Below are 22,256 nucleotides of genomic sequence, written 5' to 3' on the forward strand. Positions count from 1 at the left end.
AATTACATCTGAGCATATATAATCTGACACACATAAACAAGCACGCAGTCTTGCCTGATTTGTGCTATGTCCATAACGATGCATCTTATAAACTCACCCTATTACTCAAGTCCAGAGTTTAGTCACGCTAATTTTTTGTACTGGTAACAGCTTATCACAACATTAGTTTTCCAAAAGCTGCCATCCTCTACTGAAATGAAAAAAGGCAAACAAAACATAGCTAGGCCAAGAAATTTGTCAATAAATGCCCCAAACACGCATGGGTGATGAGTACCAATTAACATCGGCATTGGTACCACACTTAGGTGTTATCTAGTTAGAACAGCAGCAGTTATAAGATAATGAGAAATAGCTTCTGATGGACAGAAAACATACCTGCAAATTCTTTCTGTACCGGAACATACCAAACGTGATAAAGGTAAAACAGTTCAGGTAAAACAGCTTACCTTTGTGACATCAGGTTTCTTTATTTCACTAGGAATAATGCATCTTGGTCCTGTTTCTCCTGCAAAACCACACCTAAAAGAAAATGTAGAAAACCTTATCATCTCAAGTCACCATTTAACATCGTGGGCCTAGGAACCATCACAGAGTAATTAATTAGGCGTATTTCTGTGACTGCAAAGAGGTGCTTTGCACACCGCTTTTCTGTCGAGCCATTTTGTATGAGAAAGATTTTGTACCTTCTTATTGACTGACCCTCAGCTGCATTAAACAAAACAAGTTTTCTTCACTTCTGTAAGGACTGTAGTGCTCAATTCTGATCTGCCTCCTACCTTCCACTCAGTACACTTTGTAATAATCCACGTGCAACCTTCCTTATTGCCTGTTAAATTTCCAAAGAAATACCTTCCTGTATCCTCCACACAGACCCAGTTTTCACAGAATCTCATTAAACACAGGCAAGATGAAGTTATCCTGTCCTCTTTAAATCCCTACTTTCCCATGATATTTATTTAGAACAAACAAAAGACAAAGACATGATGATCACAATCATGCAGGTCCTGTGGCCTATTTCACTGCTGACCAGCAACTGACACTTTTTTCCTATTATTTCCAGCTTTGAAATGCGTTCCCTTCACAAGCGTCCTGGGTGATTTAAGGCATTACCGCCTCAGGATGACCGGTTACTACTCCAGGCCTCCTGACAAAACATGAGGGCTCTGCATCCAGCGTTGATGCAACATCATCCAAACAGCAGCAACCCCAAAAGAAACTTTTCGCAAACCCACCTGGTTTTCATAAAGTGATTGCCCCTTAAAAGACACAGAACCATGGACTAAAAAAAGCAACTGAAAAACAACAGGAATTCAGTATTTAAGAAATGTAGCGCTTGACATTTGTTTCACCGCTGCCACACCCATTAAGCACAAACCTCAGAAGACCACTACGAGTAGAGAAATATAAAGCCTCTGGACTTGGGAGTACTTTTAATGCTAAAGGTCAATTATTGATTTTGGTACTTGGCAACTGTCAATGTAAAAAAATCTTAAACCAGATATGATTTAGAAGTTAATTTTTTTCTTTGGAATCCCAAACAAAGCCTGTCTGTGTGTGTGCACACTTGTCCTCACCTGTCATCCTGACAACTTTTGAACTTGTGGTTAATTTCAGCCTTATTTGGAAAAGGCCAGATGTCTCTCATATAATTTAGTTGCTGTTGCACGCCGGTCAAAGACCGGAGGTGCGGTTTTACTCGTATTCTCGGGAACAGAATTAAGACTCAAAATGGAGTCAAGCGCCAAGGAACTTTATTTGCCCACCAACACATGCCTACCAACAAATTCCAGAGCGAGAGAGACAGAGAGAGAGAGAAAAGAAGGAAAGCAAGCGGAAAGAATCAGAGAGAGAGAGAGAAAGAGAAAAGAAGGAAAGTAAGAGGCAAAATAAAAGAGTTCATAGCGATAGCTACCACCCTGGAGCTGTAGTGTCCCGACAGTCCGATTAGTCGCAAGTCCGGTGGGGGAGATGTTCTTCCTCTCTATGCCGGTTGGTGCCGTTCTTTTATATAGTTGCAACCACATCCTCCACCCGGTGGTGGTGCACATGCCCAATACTGTCACTAGGGCGTCTTCCCTCCCCACCCCGTGGTTCCATAAGGCAAACGTCCTGCACCAAGGTGTCAGTTGGTGAGCGATGTGGAGACAGATATCCTTCACAAACATCTGCTGTGGGGGTAGTGTCGGTTTTCCTGCCATACTGATGTGGAGACAGACATCCTGCTGTGGCGATGGTATCGGCAATGTCGGTCTTCCTGCCATAGCAATGTTGAGCCAGACATCCTCCTGTTTTCCCTGACACAGCCTCTTACAGTTGCCATCTCTCCTACAAGAACAAAGGCTGGAAACAGACCCTAAACCCACACTATTCAGGGGAAATGCTTCTCTGTAAGACCATTTATTAGACAAATAATGCCCCTGGATAAAACCTCACATGTGCCCCAAAACTGCAAAAAAGCCCATGATAGGCAACACAACGTCAATCCACAAAAAGCCAATCATCTAATCGTTTGTTTCCATCCATGAGAGCTTTGTTAAATCCTCGCCGTAACCACACCACAGTGATTTATTTCCAGGTAAGGAAGCCTGCCTGCTGGTCTGCAGTTACACCGTCGCTTGAAAAAAAGGCAAAGAAAACAACACAAGTTTGGAAAAGAAACCCTGTTCCTGCGACTCCTGCCTCTTTCGACAAGCAGAGAAATCCTCAGAGGCTTCAAGCAGGTAAACGCACCCACACAGACACACCAGAGGCATGAGCCTAGCCTAGTAAAAGTGGCACACATAGAATCATAGAATGGTTTGTGTTGGAAGGGCCCTTAAAGCTCATCCAGTTCCAACCCCCTGCCACAGGCAGGGACATCTTCCACTAGACCGGCTTGTTCCAAGTCCCGTCCAACCTGGCCTTGAACACTGCCAGGGATGGGGCAGCCACAGCTTCTCTAGGTAACCTGTGGCAATGCCTCACCACCCTCACAGGGAAGAATTTCTTTCTGGTATCTAATCTAAATCTCCCCTCTGCCAGTTCAAAGCCATTCCCCCTTGTCCTATCCCTACACTCCTTTGTTAAAAGCCCCTCCCCAGCTTTCCTTTAGCCCCTTTGGGCACCGGAAGCTGCTCTAAGGTCTCCCTGGAGCCTTCTTCAAGCTGAACAACCAAACACTCTCGGCCTGTCTCCATAGCAGAGGTGCTCCAGCCCTCTGAGCATCTTTGTGCCCTCCTCTGGACTCGCTCCAACAGCTCCACGTCCTTCTTGTGTTGGTGGCCCCAGAGCGTGACACAGTACTGCATGTGGGGTCTCACAAGAGCAGAGTAGAGGGAGAGAATCACTTCTGTTGCAAGACAGTACTTTTTTCTTGTGTGCAGGCCACCTCTCCAAACAGGCCACTGAAACCCAGGGAGCATTTCGAGAGTATCTTAACCCTGGACGTGGAGCTGGATTGCTTAAACAGCCCCTTTTTCACGAGGGCTGCACGTACTGAGACACGAGCGTGGAGGAAGCCGGAGGTTTCTAACGCAACGGGGTATTCTGACGTGCTGCGGGCAGGGGCACGGGTACATTTCTGGCTCATGAGATAAATGGCTAAATACTGAGCACTTCTGCTTCCACCTCGAGTTACACCCGCTCCGTTTCATCTGAAACACGAGACTAGAAAATAAAGCTGTTATTGTCGCCTTTGTACCACCATAGCAAGGGGGGAGGAGAAAAACCGCCACGCACGATTATTCATCCCGACGGCAGGCCCGCCCCGCAGCCGCGACACTGGCGAAGCCTGTCGCGACAGAAGAGGGGCAGGCGGGGGGGTGCGGCACTACTCACTTGGTGAAGGCCTCGCCCAGGTCTATCACCACGGCGGTCTTTTCCCCGCCGCTGCGCAGGCCCTCGCAGACCGGCATCGCGACCTCCTGTCCCCTCCACCGGCGGCGCGGCACCGCCTTTCTCCGGCGCGGCGCGGCGCGGCGCGGCGGGCCCTTCCTCCTCCCCGGCGCGGCGGGCTGGCCGCGGCGCCTGTCCGCTCTGACGCGCTCCGAAGGGGCCGAGAGCGCCCGGGCGGCAGGCGCGGTGGGGCCTCCCCTCACCTCCGCCCCGGCGGCGAGCAGGGCCGACCCGACCCGGGGAATGAGGCCCCGGGGGCAGCCGGCGGGGACGGGAGCGGGGGGCGAAGGCGGCTCTTCCCTTGGGGAGACCCAGTGTGTGGGGCTTCTCCTGGACGAGCGCGGTGGCAGCGGCACCTCGCTGCCGGGAGATGGTCGAGCGTAAAGCCACGCTGAAGCGACTGTGTGTAGGATTCGCAGAACCACAGAACGGTTTGGGTTGGAAGGGACCTTAAAGCTCATCCAGTTCCTACCCCCTACCATGGGCAGGGACACCTTCCACTACAGCAGGTTGCTCAAAGCCCCACCCTGCCTCTCCCTGTTGCTGAGCACGAGGTCCAGCATGGCACCTCTCCTTCTTGGCTCCTCTATTACTTGCAAGAGGAAGTTGTCTTCCACACAATCGAGGAAACTCCTGGATTGCTTGTGCCGGGCCGTACTGTCCCTCCAACACATGTCAGGATGGTTGAAGTCCCCCATGAGGAGAAGGGCCTGCAAGCGTGAGGTTGCTCCTGTCTGTAGAGCGCTTCATCCACACAGTCCTGATCTGGAGATCTGTAGCAGATCCCCACAGTGATGTCTCCCAGCGCTGTTCTCCCTTTGACCCTGACCCACAAGCTCTCTGTTGAGTGATAACGTGTCCCCACGCAGAGTTCCATACTCTCCAGCCTATCACTGACACACATACCTCGTTGCTGTCCCCATCTGCCTGGCCTGTCTTTCCTAAAGAGCCTATAAACTTCCATTCCAACACTCGAAACACAGGAGCCATCCCACCGTGTTTCTCTGATGCCAATGATACCATATCCCTGTAGTCACGCACACATCCCCAATTCTTCTTGTTTGTTCCCCATACTATGGGCGTTTGTATAGAGGCATCTGAGCCGAGCTCCAAATGAAGCCAACTCATTGGCTGGAGCAGCTGGAATCTCTCTGCATCGCTCCAAGCACTTATTACAGGTGCTGGCAACTGACTGGAAGTGTTGGGATGGATCGATGCCCCCCTCCCCCAACACATCTAGTTTAAGGCTGCCCTTGACCAGCCTGGCAAGCCTCCTACCAAAACAGCTCTTCCCCTTTGTCAGACCAGCCCCACCAGCCTCCAGTAGACCTGGCCTCCCAGATCGAGTCCCATGTTCTAAATAACCAAACTCCTGACTATGGCACCACCATTCTAACCATTTATTAACCTGCCAAATCCACCCGGCCTTTTCAAGGTCCTCCCCTTTGAGCTGGAGGGTTGATGAAAAAACTATCTGAGCTCCAGAGCCCCTAACCACCTCTCCCAGGGCTCTGTAGTCCTTCTTACTGTTCTCCAGGATACTGCTGTCTGTATCACTAGCACCCACATGGACCAGTAGAAGCAGGTAATAGTCAGCAGGACTTAACAGACCAGGCAGCCTCTCTGCAACATCCCTGATCCGAGCCCCTGGTAGGCAACACACCTCCCTCAAGACTGGGTCAGGCTGGCAGATGGGTGCCTCTGTGCCCTTCAAAGTAGAGTCCCCTACTACTATGACCCGTTGCTTTTTCCTGGAGGCACCAGTAGTGATCCTCTTTACGGGTGCATCAGCTGGTTGTTCATTTGGTGCGGTGGGCATTTCCTTGTTAGCCCCCTGCAGAACCGTGAAGCGGTTCTGGGTGGGTATGTCAGATTCGGGGGGAAGGCCCTGTCTTTTAATGGTCCTCTTCCTCCTTTTTTTCTTGTTTTCTTTTGTTACTAGCTCCCAGCTTCCTGGGTTAATGCCCTCCTCCTTTCCTGTATGCGCTATGGTGGACGCTTGCGGTCCCTGCACAGTCTGGGCCTGGAGCAAACAGTCCAGCTCCCTCTCAGCCTCCCTGACATCTTTTAGCTACTGACCGTGTCCCGCAACTCAGCCCCTGCTGCAGGAGGACCAGGGCGCACCGAGCGCAGCCCTGCCCATCGTGCCCCCTCGCCTCAAGAGACCAGCCGAGGCATTTTCTACACCCCGAGCTCTGCGCTGCAGCCTCCCCTCTCACCGGTTCTGCCTGGTGCCGACGCTGCCACCGCCGGGGCAGCCGGAGCAGAGCGCCCGGGCCCTGACGCGACCGCCCACCGCCCGCTCGCGCTGCCGGCGCCAACTGCCAACGGCCGCTCCAACCGCGGCGCCGTGCTCCCTGGGGCGGGCTTTCCCTGCTCGGGGCGGTGCCGTCCCTCCTGGCACCGCCCCCTCTGAGTCAGCCAACTTGGTGTCGTCCGCAAATGTCCTGAGGGTGCACTCGGTCCCCTCATCAGTGAAGATATTAAACAACGCTGGTCCTAACACCGAGCCCCGAGGAGGGACACCACTAGTGGCCGGTCGCCAACGCGATGTGATACCATTTACCACCACTCTTTGGGCTCGGCCAGCCAGCCAGTTTCCAACCCAGCACAGAATCCACGTATCAGGCCATGAGCAGCCAGTTTCTCCAGCAGAATGCTGTGGGAGACAGTGTCAAATGCTTTACTTAAGTCCAAATAGTAGATAATGTCCACAGCCATTGAAGATGCCGTAGTGAAGAGAACTATTCACAGTCTAAGGAGACAGTAGGATAATTAAGGCAGCTAGTAAGCAGAATTTAGAGGGGAGTGAAAAGCAGGATCTAACACAATAAAAATTATTCCCTGAATGCAGGCAGTTCCTGCACCTTTTGGGAGTGGTGGTACCTCTGACAAGCATGGAAGAGGTCATGTAAGTATATAAAAATGAGAAAAATTATCAGAAGCCCATTGAAATCAATTAAAACTCTGATTTATATCAGATTTGTAGGACAGCTCCTTTTAGCTAATGCAGTCCTTTTCGTCTTTTCTATTCCGCCACTCCCTCCCCCCCCAAGACCTCTTTCATGTTCAAGCCACTGGCAAGAAAAAATCTCTTTGAATCGCATGCAAATGCATTATTGTCACAGAGCAGCGCTGTGTGCTCATCTGCAAGGAGCGGTGGTGAAAGCAACGCTGGTGCCTCGAGGTGGCAGCTACAGAACTATCCCAGAGTGTTAAAAGGGAACATATTTTAGAAAGAAAATTACTTTTCCATACTAGTCCTGAAATACGGCATCTCTCAGTTGAATTAATCCCTCCAGTGTGCTTGCAGACGTTGAAGACATAAAAGAACGTGTTCTGCAGCATAAACACTGCAGGCCTGAATGGGTATGGCAAGGAAGCATTGTGCCCAGCTAATATTCTGTTCCCTTTAATGCCAAAATTCCTATCTGGACCCCTGCAGAGACTTGGATTTCAGCTGAACCCTATGCATATTTCATCAGCAAAGCATTATTATTTTTTTCTTGGCCAGAAAATAAACAGTCAGTCTTTTGTGTCCCTACATTGGATGGCTTAGTCTGTGTACTCACTTTTAAGCCGCCTTAATCCCTACATACAGGCTAACTAAGGCATGTACCCATTTTTGCTCACAAAATCAGATAAGACGCATACTTAGGGCCAGCTTTGGACTTAATAAAAAAGCAATTACTCAGAGATCTCTTGTAGCTTCTGGAGCTCACAGAGTGTCTCCTTACATTTTCCAGCACACAGATTCAAAGGCATCCACTTATCTGCTCTAGAAAAGGAGGAAGAGGAGGAAAGCCCACAGTTTTCCTGCTGCTTGGGGTTCTGTTAACAGCTGGACTTGGTTCCTGCTGTAGGATTTCAGCTTAATTGATTTGAATATTTCCAACACAAAAATATATATTTCTCTGCTCATAACCATCCAGAAAGTGGTCTTTACTGCCCTAAAAATCTCCCCAATGGGGAACAGTGAAAACACTGGTGGCATCTGGATGGAGAGCATTGCTGTCTCACTCCGACACACAGTCTGAGTCCCACGCAAGTGTCCTGATCCTGCACGTTACCCATGGCAAAGACCGCCCTCTTCCCTGTGGTGGAGGGATTCAGCGTTTGTTTTAATCTCATGTTTTGAGAAGCAAAAGAAAGCTGAAGTTTGCAAAGTCCCTCTGGGTATTATCTGGGTATTATTATTAAACTGTATTTAAGATGATGAAGAAGCTGAGGGTTTAATGTCAGAACAGTGCTTGGTAACAGTAAGCTTGCTTTGGGGTGGTGTGTCAAGTGCTTTTTTTTATTGTCAGCCTGATTTTGTAGTGGAGTATGTAGGACAGGGGAAAATATATCCAAGAGCTACAGGGCACTGACAGATGGTTCACGTTTTAGCTGAGACTCCAATATGTATGGGGATGGCTTCCTCAGCACTTTATTTCTGGGCAAATTGTAATATGTGGTGTACTTCGATATTAACTTCATAGATTTTGTTAAAGAATATGAAGAAAAGCGAGGGCTGTAATGTGATTCAGTTCTGGAGCACTGGTCCTTCTGGGCTGTATTCCCGGAGCAACTGCAACTGATTCCTGTGACCTTGGACCAGTCAGCGAAAGCCTGGTTCTACTCTGAGAAGTGACTGTGTAAAAATGGCGCTTTCCTACTCAGCAGATCTGGCCACTGTGTGCTCTCCAAGTCACATCTGCTGACTTGAGCGACAAAAAGAAGTTGTTATAGCTTTCCTGCTTTGTGAGCACTGCAGAATCACAAGACCCGGGGAAGGAGAAGCTGGATCCTGCGCCTCCTTGTAGGACTAATTACTATAAATCAGAGCCAGCAGTAGAGCTGCACTGGCATCGCTTGGTCTCGCACAGCTTTTCTGTTAGTGCCGGCAGTGAGGAACCTGGGAGAAAGGAATCCAAGTTGATTCTCTTGGTTGAGTTTTAATTGCAGATGGCATTTATTGGGTTTACAGTTGGAGAAGAAAGAAATGTTCATCTGTGACATGATTACATTTGAAATAATTCATTGGCCGTAAACTTCCTGATACCTTTTTCAAAATGGATTTGTTTTAAGCATACTTCCCTCTTTGTGTCAGGGAATGCTGTTCTCACTTTCCCTGAATTAGACTCATTGCTACTCTGTTCCAATGGCTGCCGTTTAATGGGAAGAGCAATTCTCCTTAAAACAGATGCCACCAGCTGATGTAAAGGTGAATCGTGTGCTGGAAATGTGCACTGATTTATGTGCTGGATGTCCCCAATATTCAATTTGGGAAACTCATTCAGCAGCGAAATTAATGGTAGCTATTTTAAAATTGCCTTTACCTTCTGTGGCATGTCCTGACATACTTAGGATAGCTGATACCATCTCATGACAGATGCTCGGGGTGGCATCTTAAGATGCAGTAATCTGATGTCAAGACAATGATTTTTTTTTTAGTTAATTTTATATGTCCAAAATGTGTCTTCCTGTAAATTATTAAGTAACCCAGTTTCTTAATTAGGACATGTTATTTGTACTTTTTGGTTTGTGCAATAAGGCTGCAAAAGGAATATCAGCTTTTAAAGAAATCCACTGTATGATATTATTAGTTTATACAACAGTTTGCTGTTATAGTAACCCGGAGATCTTATAAGGGACTTTTTCAACCATTAGGTATTGTTATTTCCATTTTACAGAAGGGGAAATGAAGGCAGAGGCAGGTGAAGTTTGGTTCTGAAAGTCACTTAACAAGTCAGACCTGGGAACAGGACATGAATCTCATGCTCTTTACCAGCTATGCTACCAGCATGGAAGAATAAACCGGTTTACACCTGAATTTAATCTCTGAATTTCACCTGAGGGGTAAGAAGTCTCTGAAGGATGACACCACTTGAAGATTGCACTGAAACATTTTGAAACAGAGCATTGGTAAAAAGGGAAAGGGATGGACGTTTCTTAATTTGCTGTGGAAGTGGGGCCGGTTTTGCTTGGTTATGTATGTGCTCTGGGGCATACTGAACTGAGTTAAAAAATAGTATTTCCAAATAATAAACCATAGAAATGAATAACAGAACAGTGCTCTCTGTTGATTTTTGATTTCTGCCTGTCTCCTCAGTCTCTGATGCCTCCTCCTTTCAGTCTGCAGATTTTTTTTTGTTGATAATGTAGAAGCCCTTGATTTTGGCAGGTTATGCAAAGTAGAAAACCTTGCAGTCTACAGGGAATCTGCAATTTCAAACGGGGGGAAAATCCCATAGACAACCAGCTATTTTGGTTACAGTGATTATCAGTGAATATGTAACCTGGAGAGTATACAGTGCAAATCTGGGTTCAGAAGGAGTCAATGCCAAGAGGGAAGTGAAAACTCCTCCAATCTGTCAAGTGCTCTGCATGCCTTAGAGAAGACAAGAGCATCAGTTACACATGCTTTACATTTTACGTAACTTTCCTGATAATTTTAAAGGTTAGATAGAAAACGGGTTGAAAACATAATCCCTCATTCTGAATCCCAGGTCAGCTGTTAGGGGTGAATTTTGTAGCTACGGAAGCCAAGGCTCTGGCTCGAGCCTGGCGGACGCACTGCCTACAGCTCTGACTTCCGGTGTGTGGTTTCTCTGTTGTCCTGCCCCTCTCCCCACATACGGATGACTGAGCGGTTTGGGAATCAACCCCTGACTCGCCACGGCGTGCAGTGCTGCATTGGAAAATAAGCCCTCATTGATCCGGGTTTGCTGTGAAATCTGGCTACACTGTCAACTTCAGAGGTGGTGCCTCCTCCATGGCTGAACCATCCTCTCTTCTCAGGCAAAACCCTCAGCCAAAACGATGAACAGAAGATGAACCTGTGGAGAGTTTTGGGTCCCTGATCTGGGAGTTTGTTCTTTAGAAAGATGCTGCACTGCTAGAAACTTTGGCTCACGAATAACTTCCCAGATTTTACAATTCATTGGTGCAAAGCTACAAGGGACTGTTCCCATCATTTTGCCTGGCTGCTTGCTCCATCAAGCTTAACTCTGAAATTCTTTCTAATGTCTTTTGCCAGTGACAGGCTTTATTGCTGATACAGGCATTTTTGCACTGTATTTTCAACTTATGCAGAGGTTAGCAATATTTCCCGAAAGAAACTGCTCCGACGTACAACAAATCTGTCTTTGAAAAGTTTTAATATTGGATGCAGAATGCTACCAAAATGAATTTGGTTGGTTCCAGTTTGGTTGAAATCCACTAGAAAACACTCTGTTTCTCTAAAATGAGAGGTAAAACGTTGGGATGAGTCTAGCAAAGAGAACAATCCACTAAGGTAAATGTTATTTCCAGTAGCACAACAAAAAGAAAAATATAATGATCAATTTATTGATAAGGAATATCTCAGTTTTCCTCAATCAATTATGTTCTTTATTTAAAGAGCTGAGTGTTTGACATCTACCTGCGCGTTAAACCTCACTTTGTCTAGGGAAAAAAAAAAAGGGAGCTTAATTTTATAAATTCTTGTTATAATTGGAAGCACAGAAGGATTCAGTGATTTACTTCATGTAGCAAAGCACATTCATAGCAAACCCAAGATTTTGTCTCTCCTCTCCTATGCCATTCCTCTATCCCCTCCTAGCAACCCCCTCCCCAAATCTCTCCACCCCAGCCAATGTCTCCTTTTTAGTCTCTTCTCACCTGCCCCTGCCCACCACGAGTGCTTTGCACCTGCTGCAGCACCAATCTGAACAAGTCATTGCCTGAGACAAGGTATAATACCCTGCATGTGGGGCTGAGGCCTTGCTAGTTCTCCTGACGCCAAGCTGAGGTGAGAGGCAAAAGATAACCTAGGCCTTTCTTTTGGTTTTGGAGGGAAAGTGTGGGCTTTTGTGCTGCTGTTTGATGAAGTGAGTTGGTAAGTATGTCAGGATCTGATGGTGTAAAGGTTTCTAGTCCTCTTAGGCTAGCTGTGGGGTTCCTGGTGTGGAAAAAACCAGGTGCGTTGGGGGGGGGGGGGAGGGAGAAAGAAGTGTAAAAATCTTTGAGATTTCTTTCTCCTTGGCCAAGTAGGTGTTTAGAACGAAGCACCAAAACAAAGAAACTGAACTAAGCTCTGCTAAGGCTTGTGAGGGATATCACTTAAAAAGCCCTCCTTGTTTGAAGAGAGATTACTGGGGGAAGGTGACCTCTGTAGCTGAAAACTGGAGGAGAATCTGTAACAGATGGAAAACTGCTTAAGAGTACTGCAGGCCTCGCTTCTGCAGCTTCCTGCGAGCAAAGCGAAGGAGCCTGTTGGGTTGGACTCTGACCCCAGCTGGTGGGGGGAAGAGCCGGGTGCTAAAACTTCCTTTTGGAGACGGGATCAAACGGCGAAGGCGTCCGCCCTTCTCGCGCTGATGTGGCTGCAGCCGGTGCAGGACCCCCCGCGGGCAGGCGGAGCCGGCGCTGGTCCGGTCCCGGCACCGCCCCGGGGCCGGCTCGCTCCGCTCCGCCCCGCCCCGCCCGAGCGGCCGCGGGGTGCGGGGGGCGAGCGCGGCGCTGGGGAGTCGGCGGCGGCGGCGGGAGACAGGTGAGGCCGGGGGGTGTCCGGGGTGAAGGGAGGGACACGGCGCCCCCAAGCTGGATTGTCCCCGCGTTCGTTCATTCTGCTTTACTGTTTCGCGGGTGACGATGCTTGGCTGCCCGCGGGGCAGCGCATCCTCGGCGCGGCTCTTTGTTCCCGGTGAGCGGGTCCCCGGGGCACTGGGGGGCGGGGGGTGCCGTCCTGCGGGGCTCGGTGTGTCCTCTGGGAGAAACCCCGGAGAAGGTTTCCTCCTGCCGGGATGGCGTGTGGGAGACCACGGCTGTCCCTCTGTCCTGCTGCAGGCCTGGGCTGGAGACATGCCCGGGTGGTTGTTCACACTGGCGGGCGGCTGTAGGGAAAGATTGCACTTCTGGGTGTTTAAGCTCACCTGTAAATATGATAAAGGAGGACAGGAAGATCGTTCTGTGCCCCGCAAGCAGGTGTGCTGAGTGTAATCAAGCCTCGAGCCATCCCTAATCCTATTTCCTGACCAAAAAGCACATTCAACCAAAGCTAAAAGGGCCTGGCAAGGTGGATTTAATCTTCAACCTTAACCTGAAGGAACTCACAGTCCTCCAGATCTACTGCCCGTTGTTGCTGTCTGTGTTAGGTAAGGCACCGAAATTTCTGAGTGGTTCTTGCCGACTGGAATCTGAATGCTGCCAGTCTGTCTGGAGAGCAATGCTTCCATCCTCCTGGTCTCTGGAAACTGCTGCACCCCTTGGCCTCATTCTTAAGCGCCCTTCCTCCCAATCTTCTTAATCCCTCAGGGATTTGGTAGACCTCTGGCTTGTGGTGCAGGGGACCTGGCGTGGGTCAGAAGCCACCAACAACAGTCTAGCTTTTACTTGCAAATCTGAGTAGGGATTCCCATAGATGGTCTGTGCTGTTCTGAACAAAGCAGGTGATTACTTAGCCGTTGGAGGAATAATGTCTTCGACATGTCATGTCTTTTGCTTCTCCATGAACTACTTCTGGAATGCCAATGCTGGAAGTGGAGATGATTTATTGTGTGTTAAGGTGCCTCACTAGGACTGGTAGGAAGGTGTCCTTATGGAGTATTAACATCTCATTTGTTTGCTTGTAAGGGACTATCCTCAAAGTAGAGGAAGATGTGCTCCTCTGCTGTGTAGTTGTGTCTAGGTTTGCGCATCCGACTTGACACCACCCACCAATGCAGCCTGAGTCATGTCACTGTTGGGATTTCACTGCGAGCTGTTGGAGATGGCTTAACTGGTTGCGGTCTGTTTGTCTGCAGTAAGTGCTGTAAGAGCATCAGCTCTACAATTCACTCGATCGAACAGGGCGAGGACAGAATGAAAGCTTCTTTCTCAGCTTGTGTGCAAAAGTAGGAGTTGGAGGTCTGCAGTGTATTATCTGCTGGCTTTTGTATTCAGCACGAGTAATAAGGCTTGGGTAGCATACATTAACACTCTGGTAACATAGCATTTGATTGCTGGACGTTGCTTGACTTGTACGTTTTGGCTAAATCTTTGCATTAGAAGACTTGCAGTGTTTTTGTCCGTTTCCCTTAACTGGTAGATGAATTGTGGAGCTGAGCTCATCCAGGACTGTTCAGCCAGTCAAAGCTGGCGTAATCAAGCTTGTACTTGGGAGGTGTGAAAAGCTCTGTTCTGCAAAGGCTAGGCAGTGATTTGTCTGAAGCTGACCTGTTAATCTCCTGTGCACTCTGCTGTATGATGCAGGCAGCCTCTTCAGCTACAGAGTACAAGTGTCCTTTCTGTGTGGGAGAGGGATTGTTAGAACAGGGTTATTAATCCAAGTGAGTTAAAAACTTGATGATTTTTTTTTTCTCACTGAAAAGCACAGTCAGAACTTGCCCAAGGCAGAAAATAACAGTGAATGGTTTTCTTGGGACTTCTTCCCCAAGTAGACTGGCAGGTCAAAACTCTAAAAGCCATCCTAGGGAGCAGCTGCATACAACTGGGTCAGAGGGGGGAGTTTAATGAATTGCAGCATGTGTCCACGAACTGCTGGTCTGTGTAAGGAACAGCTATTGAACGAGAGAAGCCTAGTCTGCTCTGTGCTCATCCCCTTCAAGCCTGCCCTGTTGGAGTGACCATAACAGGCTGGGGTTCCTTCTGAGCTGGCTTTTGTCAGACCTTCCAAGAGCTGACTCTTCAAACAGGTCTCAGAGAGGGGGTTAATGGTCTAAAAGCTATTGCTAGTGCTAATTGTATGGAGCAAGGAAGCAGCCTGACTCGGAAAGATCCAACTGCGTCTGCAAGACTGCTTCAGCTGGTGACCAATTTATATTTGCTGTGCCCCAGCTTGGTCACTTGCCCCCAGTAGTAGGTGGTTCTTATTCTGATGGGCACCTCCTGATGGACAGTTTTGTCACCTGTTTTAGCCTAGTAGTCCTTTGTGCTTCTTTCCCACCTGCTAGGTGTTAAAGGCAAACTCCCTCCTCCCCCACTCCCCCCCCCCACGTTAAAGATAAAGCTCTTTGGTTGTCTGCATTTGTGCTGCCTTTGCAGCTAAGGGAACTGCATCTCTTGGGATTTGTTGTTATTAAGTGCAGGGGAAGTAGCTGGCATTGTCTCTCGCCCTTTGTCTATGCTTCCTATTTGAAGCAAGGATTAGTTTTCCACTGAGAGCCTGGCTGGTGCTTGGCAGCTGATTGCCAGGGCTCCAGCTTGGAGAATGCCAGTGAAATCTGGGGACAAGGAACTCCTGTGGCATGAAATACGGAGTTATTCTACAGCTTCAAGCTAGTAACAAAAAAGCTTAAGCTTACTACAGAGGAGGTGCTTGGTCAGAGCAGCACGCTCCAGCTTAGTTTTATTGCTTGGCTAAGGCAGTAGAGCAGTCTGACTATAAAAACAGCCAGATGGCAGGGTAAATGTATATCCCACTGCAGCTTCAGTAACAAACTGCTCTGCAGCTATCTGCTAAAACCTGTATTGCTGTTGCATTAAGTGGAACTGCTAGAACAAGGTGTCAAACTCTGCTTAAGAAGATACCACGTCACTGGTGTTCATACACTGTCTAATGCATCGTCATCCTAAAGCTAAGTAGATTTTAAGCTCTGATTAATCTTCTTTGAAGCATGAACTTGTGCCGTTATCCTGCACTAAGTTCCATGCCAATACGTTTAGTCTTCATTGAATGCAGAGGTCTAGGCTAGCTTAGATCTACTTGTGGATTTCCTGAGCAAATACCTCTCCATTATTTTCATACTTTACAATTGTAGGACTATGACCAATACTGCTTTTCAGACTATTTCAGGGGGTGTGAGTATGAGGCTACCCTGGGAACTCTTGTATCTGTCTGGTACTGGCTGCCCACGTTACCTACGAGCCAGAAGGAGGAAAGTTTTTCATTAATGGATCTCTAAAAGCTAGCCTTCTAGGGAGCAGCTTTCCCTCTTTTTCACTGGCATGCCTGATCCTAGTAAAGATGGAGTAAGCTTGTTGGGAAGAGATTAACATTTCAGTACTTTTAACCACCTCCTAGATGTTTTGGGCTTCTTGGAGCTAGAAACCTACAAAAGTATATACATATGTGTATATACTTATGTACAATGTGTATGAGTGCTAGAGAAATGCTATGGCTTTCAAGTGCAGCTGGAGTTCTGTTTAGGTTTAACCACTGCTAAAACTACTTGTATAGCCTAAAAGGACTCCTGACTTGTAGAGAAACTGTATCTAGATCCAAACTGTTCTTTATTTAAAAAATAACAATCTCTTGATGTTTCAATATGTCTGATCTTAACTGGCCCTTGCAAAAGGGGTGTGAGATGAAAATAATTTATATTGATCAGCAGGGCAAGGCAGATGCACGTCCTTGGGCCCTAGCAATTTAACTTGCATAATATACTCTTAGCGCTTTTTAATTACAGAAGCACATAAAGGGAGAGTAGCTGAATACTGTCAGTTTTCAACTGTTTGGGTTTGGTTTTTTTTTATGGCAGGCAGGGTAGAGGTGATGGATGAGTGGCTGCCCATCCTCCAGTGGAACTGTACGTGCTCTTGCTGGTGAACAGCTTTTTGGTGGCTTCTGTTTGTCCCTGAGCACCTGGTGTGTGTATGTGGCCTGTGACAAGGAATTATTCCAGCAGCTCAAGCTGCTGAGGGCCAGGGCTGCAGGGAGAGTGCAAAATGTGACTCGGTGTGCCCTGAAGGCTCAACCAGGTAATGGAGCCTGCAGTAGTTGACTGACCTGTGTGTGTCTAAGCTGGTAGTGCTGAGGTTGTCTTCTGTGCTACAGACAGCCCTGCAGATCATAAGGGTCTTCAGCTAGAGGAGTCTTCTGTGTGGAATAAGAGGTATCTTTTACAATGGAAATACGTATAGCTGTGTGTGACAAGACATACAAGCTTTCTGTATCCTTGGTTGTATTTAGCTGACTGGAGAGATACAATATCACTTTCCCAAAGGAGACAAATGTACATGAGCAGGAGGATGCAGAGGGCCTTTGTGTTAGCTGGACTAGCACAAATAGGATGTTACTGAGATCCCTCTCCCCACAACAGCAGTTACCTCTTGCACAGCATCACAGGAGTGCATGAGAAGACATGGAGGAATGATGCATCCTTGTGTAGCAAAGCAGTGCTAGGTGATTTGCTGCTGCACTGTGTGTGTACAAATGCAGGTAATATTTATCTATGTGCTGTTTGGGTGGGGAAATGAGGAGTCCAGCAAGCTGGGGGACTCATCCTGGTGCCCATGAGCAAGACTGCAGAGAGTGATCTTTGCTCTTTGGAAGACTGAGGGGTGGTTCTGATAACCCCAACCTTTCCTTAATAGTATTCCTTAGACCTATGGCTCAAAGGTAAGAGCAGTTCACTTGTAGAACTGAGAACATATCAGTCAAAGCAAGTGAAACTGTTGATGGTTGGGGGCTTCTTGCATTTGAGCTTGACTGTGCCAGTGGCAAGCTGACTCCTGCAACTGGGAGGAGGAGGATCTTAACAGATCTTCTGTGTGATGGATGGCTGTTGGCTGTGTGCATGAGACTTGTGTGACCAGCTGTCCTGCATGTGATGGGGTGGTGGTCATCTGTTAAGTGGTGGTGCAGCAAGCCCAGGACTGAGAGGCACCTGCCCAGAAGGAGGTGGCTGGGAGCAGGCTGCTGCTGTCGTCCATCTGTGTGGCAGCCTGAGCTGTGTTACTGGAGACAACAGAACCTGCCAAGAGGAGGCTGTCAGCTGGCTAAATCACTGCTGGGCTGCTGTTTCAGTGCTCTCTTGGAAACTCTTGAAGCACACAATGATTATACACGTGAAACTTCCTGGATGTGCCTCCATGGTGCAGTGCAGGATAAACACTGTGCTAATGCAGCAGTACTGCTGTGCGGGCTGTGGTCTTTCTCGGTGGGGCCAAGGATCTCGTACAGGACACAAGACATGCAGCCCTGAAGCCTCCCATTTTGGCTCTGTTCCTGTGTTGCAGTCTATAGACCCACCTTGTTCCCTGTGAGTTCCTTGGTTTATTTCTGCGTCAGGGTGCACCACTGCGGTGAGAGGTTGCAAGGTCTTTCTTGGGCTTCAGATCAGGAGTGTTTTGTCTCACATAAGACTTGAGGTTGGGTAGGAATAGTAAAATAGATGAAGGGATTCATTGCTTGGGATGTATAGGTGTGGTCTGCCCAGAGCTGGCTGTAGGCTATCTTGGAACTTGTCACCCAGTTACTTAAGGCCTTGGGTCAATGGTTGGTTATGGGTATGTGTAATCTTGCTCCTTTTTCCTTTCTAGGTCTTTCAGTCTGGACTTGTAAGCCTTGCATGCTTCTAGGCACATTTCTTCTCAGCTATGAATAGATCAATAGAATTTAACATCTGCATGGTCACCTGCAGCATCCTGCTGTTGTCCTCTAGTCTACCATGCCTTGCATCTCTGCCACTGCAGGAGAGGAACGTGACAAAGGTCCAACATGGCCCCTGGGCAGGGAATGGGGTTGAAGATGAAAGGACAAGCATGTTGAACTTGAAAAATAACCTGGGCCCCTCTGAGCAGACTGTCTCTGAAAAGCCATGTGGAGTGTCGGCAAAGCCGTCTGGGTTACCCTTAAATGAAGCTTTCACTGCAGAAGGAGAAATGCTATCTGTAAGCCTGAGCCATGTCATTCCAGGCAGCCAGGGTCTGAGTGATCATACCTCTGCTGTGGCAGTGGCTGCTGTTGATGAGAGTGAGCTTGGTCCCACAAAGTCAGAGCTGGAAGAGGATGATGCATTCAAGGCCATGCTGACCACAGCTGTGACCACACTGAACCCTACTGTTCAGGAGGAGTCTGTTGGTGGCCCCATTAGTGAGACCACCACAGAAGGTGGTGGTGAAGTAGAGCACAGCTCTCCTGGCCTCTTGGCAAACTCTCTTTCTGGGGCTGCTGTGGAGGAGGAGGCAGGGAGCAACTCGCACCCCTCATTGGCACCCCAGCCCACACTGTACCCCAGCTCTCCCAGCTGGGAAACAGCAAGTGACCACCCTGTCACCCTGACTCCCCAGGCTCATGGCATAACTCCTGAGCTGGGAGTGCCAAGACCCCGCACAGGCAGCCCTCTAAAGTCCTTGGTTGTGCAAGCATCTGTGGCTGCAAAACATCTACCTGTGGTGACTGAGGCCTCCCTCCACCTGGAAGCAGGGATGGGTGGCAGGCAAGGAGAGCTGCCCACCATGGCTGGCACTGTCACCATCCGCACTATGGACATGGTGCCACCTGACTGGGATGACACAAAAGTGGGGGACATAAGTCAAGGGGGAAGTGTGTCTCTTGAGGAGGTGACAGAGGACCTGGGGGTAACAGTACCATCCCAGATACCACAGGGAGGTGTAGGGGAGGAGGAGAATGCAACAAGAGCGCTGCCATCCCCAGCATCCCCTCCACCAGCTTCTGAGCTCGCCAAGGAGACCAACTGCACAGCACTGGTGCATGGGGAGGAATTGCCAGCAGCTTCCACAGGCCATGGTGATGCTGTCCACACTGCAAATCTGACGGCTGTAGACATGGCTGATCTCAACTCACTGGAAAACATAAGTGCAGTCACAGCAGAGGAGGGGCAAAGCATCCCACCTTCACAGCCAGAGGCTGCTGTGGTGGCAGATACACAGTCTGATCTCCCTCCTACTCTGGAAAGCTCATGGAAAGGTAAAACTTGCCTGTTAAAGACACTTTCCTCTAAGTGTAGGTATAGGAGGAATGCTGTTGGGAATCTGCTTCCTTCAAGGGAGATGAAGTAGAGAAAGGTGTGATCTTAATACCTGCAGCAGAGGTAAGACACCTCTTCTTCCCAGAAAAGGCTGTGGACCTTTGCGGAGGGGGTAACAGCCTAAAGAGGTAATTTGCGTCCATGAAATATGGCCTAGCCTTGGCTGTCCCTATACACAATGTCCCTGTGTACAGGGAGGCACAGTGTGTTGGGTGGTACCCTGTCATGTGATGTGAAGCAACTGTATTGAGCTGTCTCTTCAGTTTCTGGAGCTGAGAGAGTGTGGCTGTGGAAGCAAACAGGAAAGTCTCTAGCAGCTGAGCCTGTGGCTGGTGGGTATACTTCAGTACAGAGATCTGTAGAGAATTGGAGTCTTATCAGCAGAGACTTGGTGCTAGTTACGAAATTTCCTTTGTTAATGTTCGCATGTATGGTGTGCTACCAAAGCAGGGGCTTCAGTTTTGGCCTTCCCGTAATGGTTGAGGGGCACAGCTATAGTCTGATTGTAGGTATCTTGCCTTGACCAGGGATACGTAAGTCTGCTTTGAATAACCCTCTGATATGCCTCTTGTATGACTAGGGAGGGAGCCCAATCTTAGACCCACTGGTCAAACATTATTTCAAGGAGGATAACACTCCTCCAAGTGTCCCTTTCATATAGCAGGTTCAAGGACTTAAAGGGGGTCCTTGCACTAGCTTACTCTGAAGCCCTGCGAAATGGAGGGGGGAATAATTCCTGGGGGATTTAATTAGCGTCTGGGATCACTTGGTTCTCAACTGCTAGCTATGGATGCTTGCAGTCAGTGCAGAAGATACAGAGACAATGTGTGGCTGTAAATGCTTCCTAAATCCAGGAATAGGCAAGCTGTAGTCATAGCTTGTGAGTAACTGACATATTCCATGACTTTTAAAGGGTGGTCGGATCAAAAGATCTGTCCAGAGCTGTGTGCTGTCCTTTGTAACAAAAGCTCCTGGTGTTGTCCTCCCACCCTAGAGTGAAGCTGTGGCCAGGCTCTGACTGTCCAGTGCTCTTACCAGCAGGCAGAAATCTTCCTCCTAGACAGCGTGCCACAGGCTGACGTTGTCACCCTCTACTGCACTTACCTGTAAAGATGGCACCTGCAGCCTAATGACAGTGACACTAATGACTTGGGGGGTGGGTGGGTAATGGGGGAGAAGAGAGAGCAATGCTAAAAGAGCTCTCGTCAGGTATTGGGCAATGGCATGTTCCTAGCGTGAGGAACATGAGCTGTGATTTAGGACTCTGTCTTAATTGCTGGGCATCTTTAATCTTCTCTCTTAGGCTGCAGGTGCAAAGGGACAACTTCCCCTCACTGCACCTGAAAGATCTGGCTTTTGCTGCAAAAGAAAGCTAATTGCATGCTGGTGCTGAAACATGACTGATTAATTTTTAGATTAATTTATAATCACTTGACTTGTCAGCAGGTTCCCTCTCTGCTGTATCACAGATGTTGGGGAAACAGTCAATAAGACTTGTGCAACAAAAATAAACCTTTCTAAAAAGCTGAAGTCTTGTAGCCACCAGACTGGGTCACTAAAAACACTGCTCTGGCAGCCTCGCATGCTTCAAATGGTATTTCACACTAAAGGCCTGCAGTGCTGTAACTCTCTTGGCATTAGTTCACAGTGGGCCCATGTGTCTCTAAAGGGCAATTGAGAAAATGAGCACTGATTCTGTGGCTTTCGTTTCTGTTATGTGCATTGTTGCATCTGTCTTTATGCTGCACTGCCCTGATGATACTTGGCAGGACTTGCTGCTTGCACTGTGGCTCTGGTAATGCTAATGCATGGAGTCACATTTCTTCAAATGTCTGCTTTTTTGCTGTCTGTTGTCCTGCAAGTTGATACTGACACATGTTCTTCCTGTAGGTGTTACTCAGGAAGTGACAACAGTTGTCCAGGAGGCTGATGCTGCTCTGTTAGTTGTGACACCGGTGCCTGGTGCTACCCACGGAGCGGGAGCTGCAAGTTTTCCCCAGGAAAACAGTGGAGAGGACACTCAGATGATGACTGTTCCTAGTGCTACCCAGATGCTGGTGGCAGCTGGTACTTCCTCTGCGGCAAACATTCCAGATGGGGAAGGTAGGGTTCTATTTCACAGACTGTAGTTCATTTCCACACAAGATGAGGTGGTACATCTGGAACCAGTATCACTGGACACTGAAGTCTCAACCCACTACATACATATTCTAAGTGACTTTTTTTCTAGCCTTCTGCAGGCTGCCTCTAGCCCTGCCACTAGTTTCTGCCCATGCTACCAGATCCACCAGGTTGAAATATGCCAGCATATGTTTTGCCTTATATAGAAGTGGAGTAGAGATTTAAAAAAAAAAAAAAAAAAAAAAAAAAAAAAAAATCACCCAAAATAAACCCCCTACATCAGTTCTAGTTACTAGCAAGCTGACTTTTAGCCTTAGACATTTAAGTCAGTTTTTATTTATGGAGGGCAAGCTCTTACTTCTGAGCCAAAGGCAGTCAGATTGCTGATGCTCAGTCTGAAGGATGAAAGTTTCATCAAGGTAATGTGGGAATGGTAGTATGGGGTTAGACACCCTCTTGAAAGAGTCTGAGAAGCCCTCAGGTGTGGAAGCCTGTGCTGATTTTCACTTCTACTGAGGAATAGTGACTTATTCTCAGGTTGATGTGGTTCATACAGAAATGCTTAAGCAGTTGTATTCAGTTAAC

The 22,256-nt window shown here is 48.2% G+C and overlaps 2 protein-coding genes across 20 annotated transcripts in view; one reads left to right on the top strand and one right to left on the bottom strand.

Annotated features, from left to right (window-relative positions):
* The window catches only part of LOC115606725, a 57,133-nt gene extending 50,873 nt beyond the window's left edge, over positions 1-6,260 (bottom strand). For 5 of the 17 annotated variants that reach the window (XR_003990985.1, XR_003990986.1, XM_030483122.1 and 2 more), the window contains exons 1-2: positions 3,817-3,947; positions 447-519 (exon numbers count right to left, since the gene is read on the bottom strand). Coding sequence is in view for 5 of the 17 variants with exons in the window: in XM_030483122.1 (XP_030338982.1) it covers positions 447-519; positions 3,817-3,893 (150 nt within the window). In the remaining 12 variants the exon portion in view is untranslated. Of the gene's footprint in view, positions 1-97; positions 520-1,912; positions 2,842-3,816; positions 3,950-6,092 lie in introns of those variants that run through there. The other 12 variants (XR_003990987.1, XM_030483137.1, XM_030483129.1 and 9 more) reach the window with 11 other exon arrangements.
* Positions 6,261-12,299: 6,039 nt separating this feature from the next.
* ARMH4 (armadillo like helical domain containing 4) overlaps positions 12,300-22,256 on the top strand; it is a 65,988-nt gene continuing 56,031 nt past the window's right edge. For all 3 annotated transcript variants that reach the window (XM_030483142.1, XM_030483144.1, XM_030483143.1), the window contains exons 1-3: positions 12,300-12,388; positions 18,100-19,489; positions 21,441-21,653. In XM_030483142.1, coding sequence (XP_030339002.1) covers positions 18,157-19,489; positions 21,441-21,653 — 1,546 coding nt within the window. In that variant the 5' untranslated portion in view covers positions 12,300-12,388; positions 18,100-18,156. The remainder of the gene's footprint in view (positions 12,389-18,099; positions 19,490-21,440; positions 21,654-22,256) is intronic.

This window comes from Strigops habroptila, chromosome 4 (assembly GCF_004027225.2).
Source record: "Strigops habroptila isolate Jane chromosome 4, bStrHab1.2.pri, whole genome shotgun sequence".
NCBI lineage: Eukaryota > Metazoa > Chordata > Aves > Psittaciformes > Psittacidae > Strigops > Strigops habroptila.